General features: G+C 42.2%; 2 protein-coding genes across 2 annotated transcripts in view; both read right to left on the bottom strand.

Annotated features, from left to right (window-relative positions):
- Positions 1 to 3,008: 3,008 nt before the first annotated feature.
- Positions 3,009 to 5,757, bottom strand: ARL4A (ADP ribosylation factor like GTPase 4A). The gene has a single exon (XM_053409365.1). It carries the CDS (start codon positions 5,492 to 5,494, stop codon positions 4,892 to 4,894), a length of 603 nt encoding a protein of 200 aa, XP_053265340.1. The 5' UTR covers positions 5,495 to 5,757; the 3' UTR covers positions 3,009 to 4,891.
- Positions 5,758 to 14,423: 8,666 nt separating this feature from the next.
- Positions 14,424 to 23,110, bottom strand: part of SCIN (scinderin) — a 49,304-nt gene continuing 40,617 nt past the window's right edge. Inside the window, exons 14-16 of the mRNA XM_053409363.1 lie at positions 22,433 to 22,510; positions 19,424 to 19,484; positions 14,424 to 16,787 (exon numbers count right to left, since the gene is read on the bottom strand). Coding sequence (XP_053265338.1) covers positions 16,654 to 16,787; positions 19,424 to 19,484; positions 22,433 to 22,510 — 273 coding nt within the window. The 3' untranslated portion in view covers positions 14,424 to 16,653. The remainder of the gene's footprint in view (positions 16,788 to 19,423; positions 19,485 to 22,432; positions 22,511 to 23,110) is intronic.

Genomic DNA, 23,110 nt, shown 5'->3' with positions numbered 1-23,110 from the left:
GAAGTATTCCAAAAGGAGATACAGCAGACTGACTGGCACCGGGGGCCAGTTGGACCACTCTACACTGCTTTATTTTGTTGTACGTCCCACTTCTTCAGTGTTTTTTTTACTCCATACAGCCATTGTTGGAAGCTCCCCAGAGTGGCTAGTGGGGTATAAGAAAATTAATCATCATCATCATCTGAATTTATTCAGTCTCTAAACACTTTTGAAATGCACCCTATATTAAAAAAAAACAACTGGTGCTCTAACAGGTAGTTGCTAGAGAACAAACAATGGAAGAGCCAATCATGCTGTTCAGTAAAGAGTAACAACAAAAAGAGATGTGATTTTGTCAGCAGCATGGTTAAGCTCTGAAGTCTAAGCTCAGTTGCCAAGAAAGGAGGTTGTGAATACTGTATGTGCAAAATAATATTAAGCAAGGCTGAGAAAGGAACCTACCTATATTATGGAAGTCCATAATTATGGAAGTACTTCCAGGTGCATCTGGAACCTACACTTGCCCCATTTCTCTAGAAGCAGAAATTTAAAATAAATTCTTAAAATAAATTCCTGTAAACTGGAAGAGGATGTGGAAAAAAATCTAGCAAATTCATTAGGGATTATATAGATTGAAACACTGCAATAAACTTTTAAGAGGCCGAAAAATATGTCTGCATTAGAGCACCTGTAAGCTACTTATTCAAACCAAAACAGATTGAAATAAAGTACCTGTGAGCAAGTTAAACTTTTCTAAATGCTCAGTTATACTCTTTGGGTAGGATCCAGACTAGGTTAGTTGCACTTAGATCCCATTACTTTTCACATAACCTATGTTAAAAGTAATGGGACTGAAGTGCAACTAACTTAATCTGGATCCAACCCATTGTACCTATCTTGGCCACACGTTTATATTCAGCATGATATGGTGCTTACATACAAAACCTTTCTATCTATTGCTTATCAACATAGATAGCATCTCTTTCAAAATATTCAGATAGGGAGAAACAGCCAAGCATAATTTTAATGAATCACTGCAACACAAACAATGGATTTCCCCATAGAAGAGCTGTAAACAACCATCTCCCATCCTGCTCTCCCTGCTGCATTTGTGTATCTGTTACAGCCTGGCTGAATTCCCTAATCCTACATGGTTAGATCTCAGAAGAACTAGTAAAACTTTCCTTCAGATTAAGATACTTTCAAATGTCTGGAAACATTCATTCTGCAGTGAATGTCATCCAACTTCATTGCCACACCCACACACAGACACACACGCAACTAGTTATTGCTACTGAGGCATAACACATACTACAGATGTGTGGCTGGTTAGAAACCTGATGTAATATTGCCTTGGCTTCAATCATGGATGGAATAAACCAATACAATTACAGTTGCACTACCAGAACATGTGTGTCTTGGTGCATCATATCACAAGAACTTATTTCAATATCATACTAAGCTTTACTAAAATGTTCCATAAATTAGCCTTTAGAAGCACAACAGAATTTCATTTAGTGATTTAAGGATGTGTGGCTGCCCTGCTTTCTTGCAAAACTGGGTGAACCATGGAGTACCATGGATAATATACTGGCTTGTGCCAACAAAAAGAAAATTGGCTGCTCTCCCCCCCTCCCCCTTAAATCTGTGGCTGAAGTGTAGTTACTGAATGTCCAAAGAACCAACCTTATCTACAGAGTGAATCCTATTAATCTACATCAAAGTCTTGTACAGGAAGAGGAACAAAAAAAATAGGAAAATGTTTTTCCCCACCCACTAAGTATTTCTCTCAGCAGGTATTTCCTCCCTTTCCTGTCCATTTTAGTGGAAAGTTTCACCTAGTCTCAAAGAATCCCTAGCTTTAACCCAGAATTGTTAGTTTCCAGTAAATCTATATTTTGCTTCTAGTAAGTACACCCCTTTCAAGCAAGAGTAAGGGGAAAATGAACCATGTTCAGCAAACCCTGAAAGGGGGCGGGGAGAGACTCAAGCAATCGACTTCCTTCTCTGACAGACACACAAAAAACACCACATTCAATGGCCTCAGAAGGCTGAACGTCTGGCTTGGGCAAACTGGATCTTTCCCAGCAGCAGAATACTTAGTTCTTCCTGGTGCTGCCACACCGGGAAGGTGTGAGGTGGGGAGACTAAAAAACACCTTACTGCAAATTCTCACAGCTGTAGTTTTAAGAGGACACACCTTTACAAAAATATTGAAAAGGAGTACTCAGCAGACAGCTGGCTCCATCTAGATCAGCTAAATTGACTATTCAGTCTCCAAACAACACAGCAAAATCGCACTGCTTTAATAAGGCATCACCTTATGTTTGACAATTTGTTTTTATAAAGTATACTACGCATATTGGAAAACCACCAAGGCTTCTAAAATGCTTAAAGGTTGAAGTACACAATTGTAAGCAATGGTAGTATGACCCTGTCAGTCACCTACTGAAGTCCACAGATCAAAGTAGAGGAATTCTTGGCAGCTGCAGGTATTTTCACCTCTCACATGCATATGGGACACAGCACTATAGGTGCATGCAAGAATTGTTTGTGTAGCATAAGAGTCTTATGTGAAATTCATCTGCATTGGGATCCTGTGGTGCTCAGTGGCTTAATTCGGACAGTCAGGGTCCTGCAACTTTTGCTTAAACTCCTGTTTGGCATTGGTTATTTATAATCACTGAAAGTGTACTTAAAAACTATGTAGCTAGGGGAGATAAAACCCATGCATACTCTTCTGGAAATGTATTTGCTATCAATGAAGAAAGGGAACACCATGGCTAGCCCCTTATACTTCATATTCAGTTGTGTACATAGGGCCTCAGAGTTCAAGAGCAGTTATGAAGAATGCTGAACTGTGACAAAGCAACAAAGAATGTCACACCTTTTTTAAAAGCAGTTGAACTTTTCCACAATTTAATGAGAAAAACCTATTTTATACCACAGTATCAGGCACTGTAATAAAAAAAAGAATTTTAAACCACAAATGACTGTATCAATAAGTTTTCTGTTGTAAACATAGAACGTAATGCAAATTGCCATTAAATCTTTAATAAGATACCTGCGATTTTTAACATTGTCACATTTACAAATCTCACATGAATAAAGGGTTCAGTTTCATGCAGACAGTTCTGATAAAAAGTATGATCCGCACAGTAAAATGTTGTCAACTTCTGTTGCCGATGACTCATTTGGAGTTGGGTTTATTGAGGTTTAAGAAGTTATCCACATTTCTATAAATATAGACATTAAGTGACTTTTCAATGTCACTAGTGCAGGTACATATAACCAACGTACAAAAGCTCCATTGGAAGCTACTTCAATTCTTTCAAAAAGGACCAGGATTTCATTATTTTTTTAATTAAAAAAAAGCTGTCACTTTCAGTATTGGAAAACACTAAAGTGCATTTTTGGTTACCTTCTAAGCAGTATCTGGCTATAAAATTTGATTTTATACAAGTATCAATAAGTTATGTTTCCTGACATTCAGATAGCCTCCCTATTTTCCAACTAATCCTCCCTATTATCTGACTAGTAGGTAAGAGAACATGCTAACTGTGTTGTGGGTTGTGCCAAGTAGAGAAGTCTTGTTACCCCTTGAGCTGTTCTCTTACCATGGAATTATTCTTATGTTTCACAGCACCAGTAGAGTAATACAGGATTCACATTAGCCCTTTAACCTGCTACCCAAGTTGCCCATTTATTTATTTTTTTAAAAAACTGTACCAGTAAGAAAACTCATTTCTTTCCATCATATGCTGTCCCACCTACTTAACACTGTTTGCATGACTGTAAACAAGGAAAGCTTAAAGCATAATTTGAGCAGACACAGGTCATCTTTAAACTCTTGTTTTTCCACAGTGTCAAAATGTTTCAAGTGTATAAAGCTTTGATACATTCCTAAGAGTACTGCAAGGGTAATAAAATAACCTGGCAGTACATTTTAACAGTACTGGGCACGTGGGACATGTAGTTTTGTTGAATTTAGCTTAATTTACAATTCATTATGATCAAATTTTATTGCCATCAATTTCATTTAAAGGTAATATTGCACTATAAAAATCCAGAAACCCAAGTCCCTTATGGTCATAGTTTACTTTTGTCTCATTGTTCAGTGTTTGTTGTGAGCAAACATTTTAGAACATGTCTCCATAGGACAAATAAGTATGGTCCAAACCTGATTAGCACTGCTTAACGATGCACAGCTATTTCTAAAGAACCCCTACACACCAAGACATGCTACATTATCAGGAAACTCATCCATGCTCTTATATGTTCCATACTTTTTCCCTCTATCAAGCTTCAGATAACATGAATACCACAGTAGTGGTAGTTCAAATCATCCAAGCCACAAGTGTTATTTTAAGAGAATAGATCTAAAAGCATACCATACTGCCAAACTTTCATTAAAAACCCTCCACATTCACAGCCTGCTTAAATAATGGTATACTAGCTCCATATATGTTAAAGGATACTATTTTAAAGCTGCATATCTTCATCTAAACACTCCACATACAAGCAGTAGTTGAAAAAACACTGAATGCCTTGAACGCAGTTTTCTTGCAAAAGGCACTCTCAAACATAGTATTACACCACCAAGCAGAACACTCTTCATTGTTTTATTTGGCTATTTAAGATATCCAGGTCACATTTACCCACCCATCTGTTTCCTGATCATTTTGTACTATGCAACAAGGGAGCTGTTTCTGTTTTGCTTTCTTTATATAAAAAAAGTAGTTGTAGTGCCAATAACTTGTGGGGAAACCAGGTAAAAGGGTCTGCGTCTGCAAAGCTTCCCACCAGGCTGAGTGTTTTATTAGGCTGTACAGGATCCAAACAAGCAGGCCAGGTGCTGGGAACTGTTTTAGTTCAATGCCAAGAAGGAATTACCCCTCATGCCTACAGCAGCTCATCTCTTCTTTTTTTGCTGCCTCAGCATTTTCCTTCGCTTAATTATCATATCGTGCAGTTTCTCGAGTCCTTCTTTCAGCCCATCTCCTATGATAGCACAGGTAGGCTGCAGGTGCCACGGCGTGGAAGCGCTCAGCTCGCCTGTGGCCAACATCTTTTCCATCTCCGAGAGCGACAGCGAGTGTCTCAAGTCCTGCTTGTTGGCCACTATGAGCACGGGCACCCCTTGGTTCTCCGAGATTCGCGTGATTTTGTGCAGTTCCGTTTTGGCTTCTTCCATCCTCTCCACATCCACAGAATCCACCACGAAGACGATGCCGTCCGTGCAGCGGGTGTAGGACTTCCAAAGGGGCCGCAGCTTCTCCTGGCCTCCGACGTCCCAGAAGTGGAAAGTGACCGTCTTGTTGTTGCCCAGCGTCACCTTGATCTTCTCGGTGTTGAAACCTTTGGTGGGGACGGTGTTGACGAACTCGTTAAATTGCAGCCGGTAGAGGACCGTGGTCTTGCCGGCGCAGTCCAGCCCCAGGATCACGATGTGGAAGCACTGGAAGGAAGGAAGGCTCGACAGGATCGACGTCTGCTCCGACAACCCATTCCCCATCGCAGGGGAGGGGCCCGGGGCGAGCTGGGGGCACCAGTCGCCCGCCGCCGCTTCAAGCCGCCCGCTGCTGGTCTCAGGCTCCTATAGTCACGGTCCTTCCCTGCCAAGGAAAGAAGCGCAGGGTCAGACCCTGAGGACGATCGCGGGGCCGGGGCGGGGAAAGGACGACGAAGAAAGCCCGTGGCGGGCGCAGGAATCCTGTCGAGAGGCGCCCACCACCCCCTAGGTGCAGCTTTCCCTGCGCCGGTAACAGTAGCTCCAACAAGTCTCCCAGTGACGCTGCAGCAAAGGAGCGCCGCTGCCTATGGCCCGGCCGCGCCTCCTCCCTCTTCACCTAACCCCACATGCTTCCCGCCCCTTTTCGCACAGCGCGCCTCCCATTGGACGCAGAGAGCTGCGGTGGGCGGGCAGCGAGGCGGCGCAAAGGGAAGCCGACCCTCCAGCTCCCTCTTTTTCTCTTTGGCCCAGAGACACGCCACTCCGCCGGATTGCTCGCCTTCCTTCCCGCCCATTGGTCGCCGCGAAGCTGCTGGAAGGCGGGAGGTAGCGCACGTCGCCTCCTTGCGGCCACCCTCGCCTGTAACCCACCCACGCTTTCTCCTTTGCCGGGAACGGGACGTGCTGCAGCGCCCGGCCCCTTTAAGCCGTCAAGGTAAAGGGAGTCACGTCTTGAGGGTGGAGAAGTGTAATAATAAACCCCCAGCTCTAGCCGCCCTCAACCCTTCAGGCCCCGCCCCTTTTCTGACAGGACACCCGACCTGCCTCCGGCAGCGCCGAAGGTCGTCCAGCACCCCCGACACGAAGCCCCTGGGTTTCAGTGCGCCGCCTAACGGCTCTCCTGTCGGCCATTCCTCCCACCTGTTAGCCACGCCGCGGCCCATCTCTGGGAACGCCACCCTCGACAGCCGTCGTGTTCTTCGGTCACGAACAGAGGGAAGGAAGAGACGCCGCGTTGTCTCGCTCACACGACTTCGCCTCAGGCACGAAAAAAAAAAAGACGCGCTGGCTTCAGCCGCGCCACACCAGCCGCCCGCCCCTTCGCCTTTCCCCTTCAGACTGGCGGTGAAACGCCGTCATTGTAACGGAAAAGCCTTTCCGTTGAGGCGCCGCCCCCACCGGCGAGCCGTCGCCTAGCAACCCCTTTCAAATGACGCCCTCGCGGAGCTGCAGCTTCTCAACGGCCAACGCCGAGGCCCCGCCCCTCCCGCAAAGCCCCTCCCAGAAAGAGTTCCGTGTGCTCGCCGCAGGCTCAGCTCTCCCTAGCCCGTCTCGGCAGCCCATGTGCCGCGTCACGTGAGCTGTCAGATTGCTGGCCGCGTGTCCGTCCTTGCACCACCGGCGCTTGGGCCACGCCCCCTCTCGCGCCTCTACAGCTGCTAGTTCTAAGCCACGTCCCCCGCCGCTGCTGCTGCGCCGCCGCCTCCCAGCCCTTTCCTGCCTGTTGCCTCTGCTCTGCGGTTTCTCCCGGTTTCATTCCGCGCAAGTCCTCGTTTGGGCGCGTTGCTTGCTGCTTTTCTTTCCTGCCCAGGGCTACTGGTCCCATAACTGGGTCTAAAGAACTGAAAATGTGGGATGTTCATAAGCAAGGCGGTAGATTTTAACCAGAAAGGAGGAGGAGGAGGCTTTTTTTCACACCAGGAAAAAAATGGACACCTGTTGGATTTCTGCCTGTTCCATTGAAGGTGCAGGCATCTGGTTAGAAAATGGCAATGATAACTTTGGAGAATTCCTCCAGACTTATACACAAGCGCAGGCCACAATGATGAATTGCAACTGCGGAACAAAGAGAAAGATTCCCCCCCCCCTCCTTATTTAATTTTACTTATCTTTGTCCACCCACCTTCCCACCCTACTCAATATTTGTACTGGAGCAAAGGCTTATTCCTCACAGAATTGGCTCATGAGGTTGGAAGCAATCTATCTCCTTACAATCTTCAAAAAGCGCCCTTCATTTCTAATTTACCATATCAGTCCACCCTAACATAATAAAACACACTGCAATAAATCATTTTTTTAAAAAAAGACTCTTAAGGTTCTGTTCACACTCCTGCTTACCGTGCACATTCTGCATTTCCAATACTGGGTTTTTAATCCATATTCACATGGCATCCCAAATGTGTATGTATCCTGCTTGTATTGTTTTTCAAACCAACTTCACACCCACTGGAATCCTTAAAGGTAAAGGTACCCCTGCCCGTATGGGCCAGTCTTGACAGACTCTAGGGTTGTGCGCCCATCTCACTCAAGAGGCCGGGGGCCAGCGCTGTCCGCAGACACTTCCGGGTCACGTGGCCAGCGTGACATCGCTGCTCTGGCGAGCCAGAGCCGCACACGGAAACGCCATTTACCTTCCCGCTAGTAAGCGGTCCCTATTTATCTACTTGCACCCGGGAGTGCTTTCAAACTGCTAGGTTGGCAGGCGCTGGGACTGAACAACGGGAGCACACCCCGCCGCAGGGATTCGAACCGCCGACCTTTCGATCGGCAAGCCCTAGGCGCTGAGGCTTTTACCCACAGCGCCACCCGCGTCCCACTGGAATCCTTAAGCCATTTCTAATTTATCTCTAGCTAAGATGTGAACCCTTTTGCATAGGGTAAAGACATCCCCACCCAGTCATCGCCCCCTGGTGTGTACACAAGCAAAAACAAATTGAAATGGTGCTGATGTGAATTTAATTTACCTTTCATTTTATCTTCCAAAAATACATTTTTGGCAGAACTCATTTGTTTCAGATGCAGAAATCCCGGACTTCGCTCTCGGCTTCCTTTAATTTGTTCTTTTCCAATTTATCTGAACATTCTACAACCTTATAGTCACCAGAGTATTTGCCCAGGGCTATCCAAAGAGGGCCACATTTTAAGAATGTGTATCTAAGTGCACAGGTTCCTAATAGATATTTGACATGTCACGTATTAGCCCTACATTTGCAGCTTATATTGAGAAAACCATAATGAATAAACAAGAGGACTCTTGCAGCCTGAGGAGTTCCATGGTTACCTCAGAACTCCTGCTTTATCGGGGAATTTACTTAAGTTGCTGTCTTCTTCTCTCTTTTTTTTGAGTTTTAGTTTAGTGTTTTGCTTACTGTTACATATGTGTTTTTACATGAATAAAATGTGGTTCCTTTAGCTGTTGTCAGACTTTAACACCCAGCAACCCCAGCCAGCATGGCAAATGGTCAGGGATTATGGGAGTTGCAGTCCAACAGTTGGAGAGCCATTACTTCACCATCCCTATGCTATGTTTCTAGAGGGTGCAAAAGAGTTTTCAGAAGACCATGAAAGAACATTGGGAACAGAGAAATATATTGTTAATTTTTTAATCCTCAGTTTAAACTCAGACATTTCTTACAGTGAGTTCATTCTGCAGTTTTTTTAAAATAAGGGTCTTTCTTGGCAAAATGGCATGCATGTTCTATGGGGATTTTATTACTAGAGTATTAACATTTGACTGAAAATGTGGAGAAGCGCAACATAATGCAAATAACAAGTAAAATTAACTGGCGTGCAATGTAATTTGAACAAAGTAGATTTTCATAATCTCTGCAATGTCTGCTGAACACTTCTCCAATAATTTGCATGTTGCCAGCCTGAGTTGTTTTGCTTTGATATTGGAAAAAGTAGTTGCTGGACGAAAATCAATTTTATTCTTTAGAAAATAACAAAGCTTATAATCAGCAGGAGTTGGCAGTGATTCATATTACGATGGAAATTTGTTTACCTGACTGGACTACTTGATTAACATTGCAATCCTACTCCTTGTTTAAGCCAACCCAGGTGGGGTTAAGATTGCTCCTAAATCCACCTTTCTCAACAGAGCCTGGAGGTGCACCAACGTAAGGAATCTACTGGTATGTGGGTACTGCAGAATCCTTATTCTATCAGAGCTTGGTGACGTTGGAGAGAAGGTGGGATGAGGAACTGTTCATTTACATAATAGCGAGCATTTTGTATTGTTAGTGTTTTTAAACTTTCTCTAGTTTTAAGTTGTTATTTTATTCTTGTCAAATTGCTTTGAGGCTTTTTTACTGTAAAAAGCAACTGATAAATGAAAGCAATAACAACAGCCACTTACCTATTCTCACTCAGTCTCACGTGATGAAATTAACAATACAGGCGACTCCCAAATTACATGGGGGTTACATTCCAAGCACCACGCATTTAAGTGAAATTATGTACGTATATTTGAAACACCGTTGAGAAAGCCTGCAAACACCCCATTCTGCCCCTTTTCATGGAGTTTTTGTGACATTTTTGGGTCACTTCTTTTTCTTTTAAATATTTTATTATTATTTTTGTAACAGTTTGTAAAAACAATTATCCAATTTTACATTTTTCAATCCCCCCCATTGACTTCCCTCATCTTCCCCCCTTGGTTTGTTACGTTTTTTGTTATCATCTGCATGTTAATATACATAAAATGTTATTGCATTGTTTTTCTCCATATTTTACTTAAATAAAATTGTGAATGTTTATTCAAAACTTGCCAATGAGTCCATCTCTTTTTGTTGTTTCTGTAGATAAGTTGTAAAAGGTTCCCATTCTTTTTTAAAGTCACTATTGTCCTTTTCATGCAATTTGTCTGTTAATTTTGCTAATTCTGCAAAATTAGTTTCAGTTTTTCTTGCCATTGTTCTTTCGTTGGTACTTCTCCAGTCTTCCAACCTTGACCTAATAGAATTCTTGCCACTGTTGTAGCATACATTAAAAATATCCATTTTTATTTCGGCAATTTTTGACCTGAAATACCTAGCAAAAAGGCTTCTGGTTTTTTTATTTTGGGGTCACTTCTGGGTTTGGCGTGTTGTGTGCATGCACAGTCGTGCACCTATCAGACACACCTAAAACAGTTGCTGCCTGTATTCCTATTGGAGACCAAGCAAGTGCTCCCTTCTCTCCATTGTCAGTACAAAGATTGTGGATTCAAACTAATTCTGCAGGTAATCACAGCATATCACCAAGTAGGTGATATCACCAGCTCCTTATTTACGAATACATTTTTTGTACTAAATGAGGAACAGGAAGCAAGCCTACTGCCAAACAACCATCTAAACAACTCTCCTTTACTCAAAAGGTGGTAGCAATGATGGTTGCATGCATACACTGTAAGTATGCGGGGTTCAGAGAAGAGCTTCATTTAGTGGCAAACTCCACACCTGGTATGCACTGGTCTTATTGTGCATGGATGAAGGCTGCAGGGAGCATCTCCTATTTGGATCTTTACCGTTGCTTCCCATTCATCCATTGAACCAAACTTATTGGTCTTCTTATTCTCTTGTGTCTTGCTTGGCCATATTTTCTCTCACTTTGTTGAGTGCCCATATCCAATAAATATATCAAACTTTCATGAAAGCAGCGATGAGAATTATAATTGCTGCGGCTCATTACAGGCTGCTTGTAGACTTATAGGCACTGCTATTTTCCAGATGATTAATGGCTTGTTCTGCTAGGGATTGTCCAGTCATTATACAGTCAAGGCTTGTTCCTGAAACTGGGAGCCTCTCATCTAGGATTAGAGCAAGAAAACAGAGAGAGGGAAGCTAACACATAATAGGAAGTGGAGGGTGGAAAGGCCTCATCAGAGCAACAAACATTAGCAGTAGTCCTTTCCTGCCACCTGCCTGAAAACTGTATCAATGTTTTCAATCCACTGAAAGACATTAAACCTGATACTGCTATTTTTGTAGTTTATGAGGAGGAAATCCAAATGATGTCAGACAGCAAAGTAAAAATGCTGACTGGGTTTTCTCATGCCAAGTTCCAGTTTTTAAATTGCAAAGTAGAATCCTTAGGAAAAATTATGTTACAATTATCTGTGCTAATTTATAAGGAGGTGCATAGGCAAGAAGATGATGTCTGTAAGGAAGTTTTCTTGGTGCCAGCTCTGACATTATTTCAGTGTCAGGCAAAAACTGTATTGCCAGGCATCCTGCTGATTCTTGCTTCGTGGGGTGGAATTAGTTTTACAGGTCAATTATGTGGTGTTCATGACAATGGAATGGGGGTTCTTGTGAAGGTTTTCTTATGAATACACCAGTGTTTTTAATTTTGAATCCCATGTGTTTTGTATTTGAGATGTGCTATTTTTATATTATCCATCACCTTGAGATGATTCATGTAAGGTGATTCATACCTAATAAATAAATCACATGGAATCTGGTATCCAGCCATTCTTGGCAATAAAATATTAATTCCTGGTTGACATTTTCCTTCAAGACAGCTGAGTCTGAACGAATGCTGTGTTTTGGTGGTTATCCGTCTAACCTAGCCATAAGGCAGACAGCAGAACATTACATCTTGCTGCTTTAAAGTAGATATTGCCCCTAGGTTAATGGATCTGATGTTATTTCTAACCTCCTTCCACAATCCATACTAGTGAAACAAGGAGTGCTATCCTATCCAGAATGAAGTCCCATTGAGTTCAAATAAGCATATTTCCAGGTTAGTGTTGTTGAATTCAGAGGCTTGAGGCTGTATTAGAAATGAGAACATGGACCGAGACTATGGTTTTAAATGAAGATGTTTGTTTTAGAATACTTTCCTTGCTCACAATTACAGATGGATGCTCTTCCTTCCAGAATTCTCTATGTCCTGGGGTGGACTAGTCTATGCTTAGGACAGAGCATTCTGGAATCCTGGTCTGGATCAAGGAAGGGATCTGCCATAGACATTATATAGGATTGCAACATTATACCTTATTTTACTCTGGAATGCATCCCTTGTAAATCATGGAGATGTGAGAAAGGAAAGCCCATTTTTTAAATGAAACATTCATTCTAACGTATATACATCTTACAATCAAATAGCAGATGCATTAAATGCAAAACCAAAAAATGCAAGTGTTACTTGCAGAAACCACATTCCATATTCTGTCTGCAAAAACCATATTCCAGATACTATATCAGGCATACAATAGGATGGTACAACCATCACAGGCATATATGAAAGAAATGCAGCTCTTCATTCGACTCCCTCTGTACAAATATATGCCCATGCACATGGTGTTCTGCTGCACACACGTTTCTGGGGTGACTGCAATTATTTCAACAAACCAGTTTGAGATCATCACCTCTGTATGAGTCACATTTTTTAAGTTCAAGGGAGTGCCACTAACATGCCCATTCTAAAATATGTTTTAAAAGTAGATTGCATGCATCAACTTGATTAACAATCATGTTGTTTTCATGATAGACACTCTTGATGTACAATTTAACGATACAGAAGTATGTTAACACACACTGTACAGATAATGCCAGTAGAAGGAATTGGTGTTCAGAGTTTTTCCTATTGGGTTAATGTCAGAATCAGACAACACAGAGAACAATTTAAGTTGCTTACTGGTGGTGGAAAATATAGCATTGCGTTTCATTTGTCTTTTGTTGATTGCATTATAAAAGGAAATTGCTAATCAGGCCTTTCATTGTTGTGTTCACGCAAATAGTAATAAACTTTGTTGTTTTTCATAAGGTGACCCCTTACAAGCTGTGCAAATCTCTTGTGAGAAAATGGGATGCAGCTGTACAAATCTTTCTGTTCTGCATATCTGGAGCCAAAAACAGTAATAGACCTAACAACTATGAAGCAGCTGAAACCCCTATGCACATGAGCTATGATGGCCAGTGTGTTGGGGGGTTTTGACTAACATGGTGTGTAAGAAATGCCAACAAGGTGGTTCTGATGACTTGTTCACTCCCACAAAGAACAGAATTCTGCAATCTCCAGTGCATTGCACCTAGTGATAATCAAATCTTATTGTAGGATCTATATTCATGGCCGAGTCCTGATGCTATTTTATTTTCTTTTGATTTATTGATACATTGTACTTTTATTATATATTTTATTTGCATTAATATATATAGTTGTTCACTGCTTTGGGGGCCCTGAGTTAAAAAAAGCATTATATAAGTAAACCATACCATATATTCTTTAGCATTTGAATCTTGTGTATTTCAGTCAGACAGGAGGTTGTAATGGGGTGGGGGGCAGTCAAAGATAATCAGCCATTAAATGGCCAATCATTCCCATGAGTACTAAGCATAGGCCATACAAGTGGGGTCTTTACCCTTCCAGGAGGAATTGCTAAATTTAGTGAGTTGGGGCGAATCTACACTGGTTGGTTATAACGCTAAAAATGTGTTATAAAAAAGGTGACACCAGAGGGCGTTGCAGAGCAGCAATCTGTTGGCAATGGGAAATTGCATTGAGAGCTATGTAACTTTTTATAAATAGCCTTCCATAGCGTTTTTACAGATCAGTATAGATCAGGCTTCCTCAACCTCGGCCCTCCAGATGTTTTTAGCCTACAACTCCCATGATCCCTAGCTAGCAGGACCAGTGGTCAGGGATGCAGGGAATTGTAGTCTCAAAACATCTGGAGGGCCGAGGTTGAGGAAGCCTGGTATAGATCCATCCTTGGACTGGATGGCCTCTAAGGTTCCTTCCAAATCAAAATCTGTTTCTAGACTGAATTATCCTTTTGCTGAAGGCAGCTACATCTCATTTGAAATTTAGTAAAGCATGAAGAGTCATGGTGTGCAATATGCACTGCATTACTAAACCAGTACTAATCTCAGTGTGGTATTTTTGAAGATGCACATTAATTATCCTGCTAGCAAGAGCTAGTGGAACAAAGGGGTTAAGAATGTTAGATTAGCCCCAGTTGGGTAGCTCACTGAGTGACCTTGGAGCAGGCACGCTGTCTTTGCCAAAGCAACTCCACGGGGCTGTTGATGGGAGGGACCACGTACAATACTCGTTGGAGAAAGGTGGGATAAAAATGTAACAAATAAATATAAAGAAATATTTACATCTACCTCGGAAAGCTAAATAAAAGATAATTTCTTCAGTTAGTGGGAAAATAAACTCTATGAATATAACATCATGTCAAAATTAGTTACATTATGATAAAAGAAGGAAAACAACAATGTAGTTAGATTGTTCAGGATTGGAAAGCATTTATTTATTGGATTCATACATCTATAAATGTGTCTAAGTTTTTTTTAAAAATGCATAATTTAGAAATTTTTTAGTTATCACGGCTGTCACTTTTTTGTAATGTATTTGCTTCTTTGAAATATATACTTTAAAAAATAGCAATGTATCAAAATATGACTTAGCACATAGATGCTCAGGTCCAGAAAAGGAACGCTTTATGAAGAAGCAGGCCTCTACATGCGGGTTTCTTGCTAGATCAGGAGCCACACATTCCCCCAAACAGCAATGTGAATCCACTGTGATCTTCATTCACACTCTATGGTGTGGCATTCATTTGCTCATCCATTCTTTACAGCTATTTCATGAGAACTATTTGACATACATTTTTTTCATTTCCAGTTCTGCGGGCATCTTGCTCACTTTTTGCCTCTACTCATATAACACGCCATGGTCTGGATTATGCAGATTGATCTGGAGAGGTGGTAGACGAGGAGGTGGTCCCAATGTGTGTGGGTTTTTTTGGCAGACCACAAACCTCCACACAACCCTGCAATGACGTGAAGAGAGTGGTAAACCCCAAACAGTAGCATGGCGAGGAACCAAGCTTTGCTGAAATGTGTTTAGACCACAGTTTTGGCACAGAAAGAGGAACAAATAGAGTTTTCAGCAAAGGAGCACAGCTGGAAATAGCTTGAGTATTTCCCTCTAGGCTGTGGCTCTTACCAGTTACATGGGCTAAGAGGAGAGCTCAAATATAGAGACTCTACAAACACACTGTGCTTAAGCTTTGGCTCACTGGGATCAGGGAATTGGTCAAACAAGTTCAGGGATGATATAGTTCCCTTGAATGGCAACGCCCATCAACTTTGGTGGGGCAGCCCCCTCAAATATTTTATTGGGAGGTTGGAGTGACCTCAGCCCCTAGGAGTTGGCTCCTATGTCAGGAGGTACAGGCACTGTAAAAAAAAAAAATTACTATTACAGTCCCCTGGAGCCTTAAACTTTTGAGAGATAAGGCAGAATTAGCATCCAGTACTTGAGCTAAAAATAGGAGACATTTTGAGGGGACAATGAAAATTCACTGAAAAATACATTGTCAACAATAACTAAAGCGAAAGCAATCTAAAAAGACCGCACTAGCATTATGAGCTAGGCGAGAGCTCTGAGAAATCAGGCGAGCTTCTGAATGCTCACTGAGAAGTCATGATTACCAAGCTAGGTCTGAGCTGAGTGTAACTCATCCCCCGCTATTCCTAACCAAGACCTGCACTCAATTACATAACAAGCCAAGCCACCGGCACAATGGAATGCTATGCAGGGGGTGTTCTATTAATCCTTTTCAAAACTGAATTAAGCCTTGGATTTGGGGGAGTTATGCACAGACTTGGAACTGGAGAAGGGCCATTTCCAGTTGCATCTGGGAACATATTTAGAGAATGTGTGCATATTATTTTACCGAGGGTCACCGATGTGGCACCTGCAGGTACCTGCACAGGCTTTTCCCGGTGCTCATAGGGCCCCATTCCTCCCCACCCCACTTTTCACTGAAATTAGGCTTGAAAGAAGCATTGTATTGTAGCCAGCCAAAATAATAGGTTGAGCTGTGTGTGTGTACTAGGGATGGGGGAGAAATTTTATTCAGTTTACATTTAAAGCTCAATTGATCAAATTTGCACTCTCCGAAACAATACGAGAACCAAAACACAGCCATGCATGTATCCAAATGTTGTGATGCAGTTCCCCAACAAATGTTTACAAAAATGCATATATTGGGGAGAAATGGGCATAAAATCTAACATTATTAGTGAAAATAGCATGCAAAAAGGCATTATATTAGAAGAAAATGCTTGCAAAAATGTATGCATTGGTCAAAACTGCATATGAAAATGTGTTTATTGTGACAAATTCTTAAGAAAACACTTAAGAATTTTCATGAGGATCTTTTTTTAAAAAAATTGAAAGTTGCTGCAGAAATGTGGAGAACAGAATTCAAAAATGAGAAACTGAGAGAACCAAAGCTGGCAGGTCCTTCACTCTCTTGTGTGTGGTGCCTGGTGTTTTTTCCAGTTTAGAAAAATATTGGCAACCTCTGTGTTGTACACACACACACACACACAACTGGCACATGGACCACAACAGCAGCAACATATACAGTGATTTGCAAACACATGCTTAAAGCTGCCAGAGGATGGCTGTCCTGGGATATCTCTTCTGCAGTTGAAGCTTCAGTTTTTCCATTTGTTGTAATCCCAGCCCAAGAACCAGCCTGTGAATGTGGGGGGTTCGTAACCTTGCTTCACAATAACAAGTGGAGTCCCTTTATCTCGCCCAGAAGGATCAGTCTCAATGTAGCGTTTGGCTGAAACACATGAATATGCAAGATAGTAATCCGTTAATTTATCAGTGAGGGAAGTAACTTGAACATTACAGTTCAAACACAGATCGCCACCCGCAATCCTAAACTCTCTTCTTTGTTCACTGCAACAGACAGGCTGCTCTGTGTGTACCTCTTTTCACATATGTGTGTGTGGAGTGACCTTGCCCTCGGTGGAAAGATATGTCCATATATTTTTTCATGCCCCTCACATCCTACCCTGGCTCCAATATGTTGGTTCAGTGCACAGTCGCTGAAAACCACACCTAGCCTGCCCCAGCCCTGATCTGTAGCCTGCGTGATAGACCAGAGGAATTGAAAAATCAGTGCAAGTGGTAAGTCTATGCCGGGGTAGCCATTTTCCTGGCACTGCTTCCTTCACGTCTAGGTTCTAGACCAGTGGTTCCCAACCTTTTTTGGGCCATGCCCCACCTAAACATCTCTAAAATCCTGATGCCCCCTCCCGTGACATATAATTCTTATTATTCAAAAAGTGAACTATTCATGTGGAGGAAGCCTAAAAGACCATTAACTGTTAATAACTCGTTCTCAAATTCCCCCCCTTAAAAATCAAGTTGCCCCCCTGCGGAGAGCATGCCCCCACGTTGGGAACCACAGTTCTATACCAAACTGGGATCACTGAATCTTCTCATATGGATATGTAAGCCAGTCCGCACTGTAAATCTTGGCCATTATTCTGTTTCTGACACCACAATCCTATGCATAGTTACTGGGAAGAAATCCAATTAAATTAATTGGGACTTACTTCCAAGTAAAGATGCATAGGATTGTACTGCAATTGACTTATAGTACTATCTAAAACACTCTTGTAAGCTCCATTGATTAGGTGCTGAAGGATCACTCCATCCCTTGAGTTATAGGGTTCATTCAGACATTTTTCAAAATGCAGAAACATCTGTGAAGGCCTCCTGCTCTTCAACACCCACATCAGCGTTCTCTTATCTTTCAAATAAACTTCCGCAACTTTTCCAAATGAATGAGTTTATTGATTTCATTTTGAACTGGATAATGTTATTTGGGTTTGTGTTGTTAGCTTTGATTTCATTGTTTGTCTTATTGTAATCTTGTTTGTAAACCACTAAGAGCTTTGCTACAGAGCCATCTGGAAATTTAATAGGTACACATTTTAAAAATGCAAAGCAGATCCTGTCCATACAAAAGATCTGAGTCCTGCAGGCATTTTAATAATCAGCAAAATGCCTATTATTAAAACAAATGGGGAATGTGTGAGCTTTTATACTGCAAGGACTATTGGGGGGCTACAGTCTGTCTCATGTGAGATACACATTGCATTGTCTTAATGATCCCCCCCATAGACCACCTAGGGCACCCATTGGGCTCCTTTGGGCAATCAAATGCACACAGGACATGAATCTTAATAAGCCAAGATGCAAATTGAGGTTTTTGGATGTGTGTGCAGCTTCTTTGCTCTTCCTTTTTGTGGAAGAAACAAACAAACAAACCAGAAACTGTTCAGTAAACTATAGTTTCCCTGTTTTGTCGAAACATGGTTAACTGTGATTAATGTCTTTGGAACAAGCAAAGATATTAAGACAACTTTGAACCATGTGTTCACAACCTGGCTTGTTATAAAGCCAATAACCATAGTTTCCTGGTTCAGATGCAATGGAAAACTACAGTTAATTGAAGACTTTGGCCTGTTCACTTTTGCGAAGAGGATGCATGCATGGAAATTCTTATCTCAGCTAGTAAGCTGAGATGTTAAGATCAAATCTGGCTTTTCTCACAACAGCGTCCCCAAATATTCCTTATCAAAGTGAATAATGCTTATTTAAATGAGACAGAAGAAAGGGGAGAGTTGGGAGGGGGGGTTCTATTTAATAACTGCTTTGATGAATTTTGTGGATTTAAAATGTTGACCCTTTCTGTTGTACAAGGATACAGTTTTAAGTGACTATCATGCAGAGGTCATATGAAGAGGTCCATCAAATGATACATTAGGGGGGGAAATAAGGCACGTTCACAAATGCAGGGTTAATCACAAACACACACCAGCTAAACCTACAATTCTCCAGAGTTTTCACTAGCAGGTCAACAAGAAAAGTAGCGGAGTGATAACTCATACACAAATGAAGATGTCCTATATGGACAGAGGCTATCACTATGCCCCAAAGGTAATGTGGGAACAGGCCCAAATTATTCTGGGTCAGCAATGGTGGCTGGCACCCAGTGGGGCTGGTCGGGCAGAACTTTAGGAGGCCAACAGAACATGGAGATGAAGGCAGTCACAGGAAGAGCCAAAGAATTCTACCTTTGCCCCATTATCCTCCCTGAGGATTTTTACATGGGCAACACGGAGACTGAGGAGGAGACTGACAGCCAGCACCACCCTGGGAAAATTGCCTTTGCCTCTCACAATGGGCCTGTCTGGAATCTGGATTGGCAGAAAGTAGGGGGGCAAACTGAGGGCTGACTGAGGAGTTGGTGGGGCAATACCCCATCCGCCCAAATAGGCCCGCCTCTACTGGGGTTGCCTCTGACTACCTTGTCTGATTAGTATAAATAACTTGGGAGAAGCTCTTCAAATATCCCCTTTCATTCATCTAAAAAAGACTGCATCAATTTTAATCATAGCTTACCTGATTTAACTGATTCAGTGCGTTCCGTTTCATTTGCATCCTTACCAATCCAGAGAAATATCTAGGATGTGATGAAGAGAGAGACTGCTTCAACAAAGTGGTATAAATTTGAGGTTTCGCCACAGTTTGACCTGTACATAAAATACTAATGCCCAGCATTCAAAGACAGGGATGATTTCTAGTCAATATTTAAAATTCAGCTCCATGATTTGCCCACCTCTGTGGGTTTGCAGTCCCATGGCCTTGAAAATTTCTTTCAGGCTGTATGTAGTCTTATTTCCACCTCATTTCTCTATTGGCCACCAACTTTTCCCAGTCTTCCCCAATCTGGTGCCCTCTAAATGTTTTGGACCCAGCATGGCAGTGATCAGGGATGATGGGAGTTGCAGCACAAAACATCTAGATGGCAAAAGGTTGTAGAAGTCCGACATTCATCTGTCCTTCTCTCCTTCAAGCTATTTGTGTCCCTTAGGACAACAAAGGCTCTCCTTTCGGTGTCCACATCATCAGAGATGTGGCAGGTGGCTTCATAGGACAGGGCCTGCTTGGTGGTGACACTCCAACTGTGGCATGCTCTTCCCAGTGTGGCTTGCCTGATGCCTACTTTGATGTCATTTTGATGCAAGGCAAAGACCTTTATATCCCCCCAGTTTTGTCCATTGCTTTTGTGCACATTGGGCTCCTCGGAGGAAAGGGGGGGGGGTGTAAATGTAATTAAAAGCCTGGAAAATTGCCCCCTCCTTTTGCCTCCTGTTGGTTTCTGGTTCTCCTTAATTTCTCTTTCTCACATAAAGGAAGAGAGAAAAGAGTCTGAAACTGGACAAAAAGGCAGAAGAAATGAGATAGCCCAGTGGTTCCCAGAGTGGTTGGTACCACCCCCTGGGATTCCCCAGGGGGGGGCAGGGGGTGATGGGGGGCTGGATGTATAAATGACCATCAGGCTTTGATGAGCATCTATCACTGGATCAAGTTCATCAGTTTTGTCAAATTAATTAAACTATGCAACTTTAATAGGATTTTGAATAAATGTGCAATTAACTGCTACAGTTTTGAAAAAAAGAAAATTGCCCCCTCCCGCATATGCTTCCCCAAACCATGGGCTTTCGGGGGGGAGGCTGTTGGCTCCCTCCCCCCAGATGAAGCACAATCCCCAGATTCCCAGTTTTCTTTGATTTATTTTTAAAGAGCAAGTTTTTAGTATTTGTAGAGCACGAGATACATGACAAAATGTGCAGGCACTCTTCTCATTTATTTAGCAAGGAGCTTGCCTGCTCCCACTTTTCAGTTATGGATGCATATTTGTTGGTTGATTTGGAGTGTTTACTTGTCCCTCTCCCCAGAAAAATTCCTTTGGATACCCTTGCCCCAACCCTTAAGATACTCCTAAGAGGCTGCATGCACTGTGGGCGACCTCGCCAAGTGAAGGGAGGTGGGTGTCTAGGAAAGTTTGGGGTTTTTTTGCTAGTAGAACCCTGGCTAGGGAATACCTTTCCCAGAGAAGCTTGTCTGGCACCATCTCTATGGTCTTTTGAACACCAGGCAAAGACCTTTTTATTCACCCAGATCTTTTAATTGTGTTTTGAATTCAAGCTGTTTTATACTTCCTCTGGGTAATGGCAGTTTTCTGTTATCTTTTCAGCAGTTTTTTGCTGGTTTAATTATGATATATTGCAATTTTTAGCATTATTTTGCTTGCACGCTGGCTGGGGAATATTTATTGATGGGCAGCTAAATAAACTGTGACAGAAGAACTAGCGGAAGAATGATTGACAGGAAGGGAGGGAATGGAGTTGGGACTGACTGCTAGCTTGTGCCAGCTGAGAAATGAGAGTTGGAGAGTGTGGTTGTGAGGGACAGAGAGGAGGAAATGAGATGAGAGAGATATTAAATTACATATTTAGGAGAGTTGGCATAGCTGTTATGAAACAGAAGACAGTTCTATAAAAAAAAGTGTATATGAAGACCATTTGTGCTGAATATCATGTTCCTTAATTAAAGATATGTCTTATGTTCAACTGACTTGTTTTCTGGTTTGGGTGGATTCTCAGATACATATATATAAATAGTCATCTTTTTACTTTTGGCAGAACATCTGCTAAGTTCTCCAGGTCATCTCTGAGAAAGTGGTGTGAATGACTCATTTAAACATGTTTTCAAGGGAATTGCTCAATAGCCAAGCCAGAGATGCCAAATGTCATGTTGAAACGGGCCCCAAGAAAGCCAAGCATCTAGCACATTCTTCTGGCAAATATAGTCATTTCTCAAATATATTCAAATAAACATCTTTTACAACTGCTTGTTTTAAAATAGAGGTCTCTCCCTCCCTCCATGTCTCCTCCTTTAACTTCACTTCTGTGGAGTTCTGTATGCCATTCATTTCCTTCACAGCACATCCCAAGATTTTCTTTTATCATTCTTTGAACTCCTTTACACAACAATCCAGGTAAACCAGGGGTCAGCAACCTTTTTCAGCTGTGGGCCGGTCCACTGTCCCTCAGACCATGTGGTGGGCCGGACTATTTTTTTTTGGGGGGGATAACAAATTCCTATGTCCCACAAATAACCCAGAGATTCATTTTAAATAAAAGGACACATTCTACTCATGTAAAAACATGCTGATTCCTGGACCGTCTGTGGCCTTAGGTTGCCTACCCCTGAGTTAGACCATGGCTACGGAATGAGCCTGGCATAGGCTATACCATTTCAGACTAGAAATAGGGGTTACCACTTTTGAATCTTTCCCCAGGGAAAACAAAAACCAAAAAGCAGAAGCACAGCTCCCTGCACATAAAAAGCTAGCATTACAAACCAGCCTGCTGTGCCAGTTTTCTATTTGCATGTATCTTTAATGGGATTGGGATTTGAAGATGTGATTACTCCATCTGCAACCTGAAGTGGTGCAGTCCATTCTTCATCTTACATGTCCTTCCACTTAATGCTGCTATAGGTGTAAACCAGATTGTATGTCTCTTTTGTCCCACACAGCTCCGTTAATAACATGTGCCTTACCTGATCCCAAGCATCTAGCAGCATGACGTCATCTTCAGCCAAGTCCTCCTGAGTGAATTCTCCAGGAACCTCCTCAATCTATGTTTTAAAACAACAACACTTGGCAACAAACGTTCCTGTATACAAAACAGCACAGACTAGTCTACAATGTTCTCTGATTTATGAGTGGATGTTGAGGTAGAGTCCATCTTATGCTGGAAGTGGCAGAAGCTATTTAAGAGCTGGTAAAGGTTGGGGGTCAAAATCGCAAGCAATGGACAGTATAGGTTGGACTGTGGGAGGTTGAAAAGGAGAAATCACAGCCATGAGAACAGTTAGAGACTGAGTCACAGTCAAGATAATGCAGTCAGGCGTTCAGGACCAGCTGCAGCAAGGGGGGAGGCCAAAGTGTCAAGGGTTAGATTATATCTTGTCTTTATTGAGCATTTACTCTGATTATACAGTGGTTATACGGCAGTGAGCACTCATCCTAATTTGCTGGTGGGGTGTTCATATGGCTTTCCATTAATAATTTGTTCATCCCACACTTTCCAATGCATTCTCCCATCACATTCCAAACCTCAGAAAGTCTTAAAATGGATTTGTTGCACAACAAAATGCTTTAATCTACTTTAATCGCACACACCTAAATTGATGGTATGCGCTCGAATTCCTCCTACAAAATAGTGACAGTCGGGA

The sequence above is a fragment of the Podarcis raffonei genome, chromosome 12, assembly GCF_027172205.1.
Source record: "Podarcis raffonei isolate rPodRaf1 chromosome 12, rPodRaf1.pri, whole genome shotgun sequence".
In the NCBI taxonomy this organism is placed as follows: domain Eukaryota; kingdom Metazoa; phylum Chordata; class Lepidosauria; order Squamata; family Lacertidae; genus Podarcis; species Podarcis raffonei.
This window is presented reverse-complemented; position numbering and strand designations above follow the sequence as displayed.

Excerpts from the sequence above, each read along its gene's own strand:
- ARL4A (XM_053409365.1), bottom strand. The coding sequence starts at position 5,494 with ATGGGGAATGGGTTGTCGGAGCAGACGTCGATCCTGTCGAGCCTTCCT.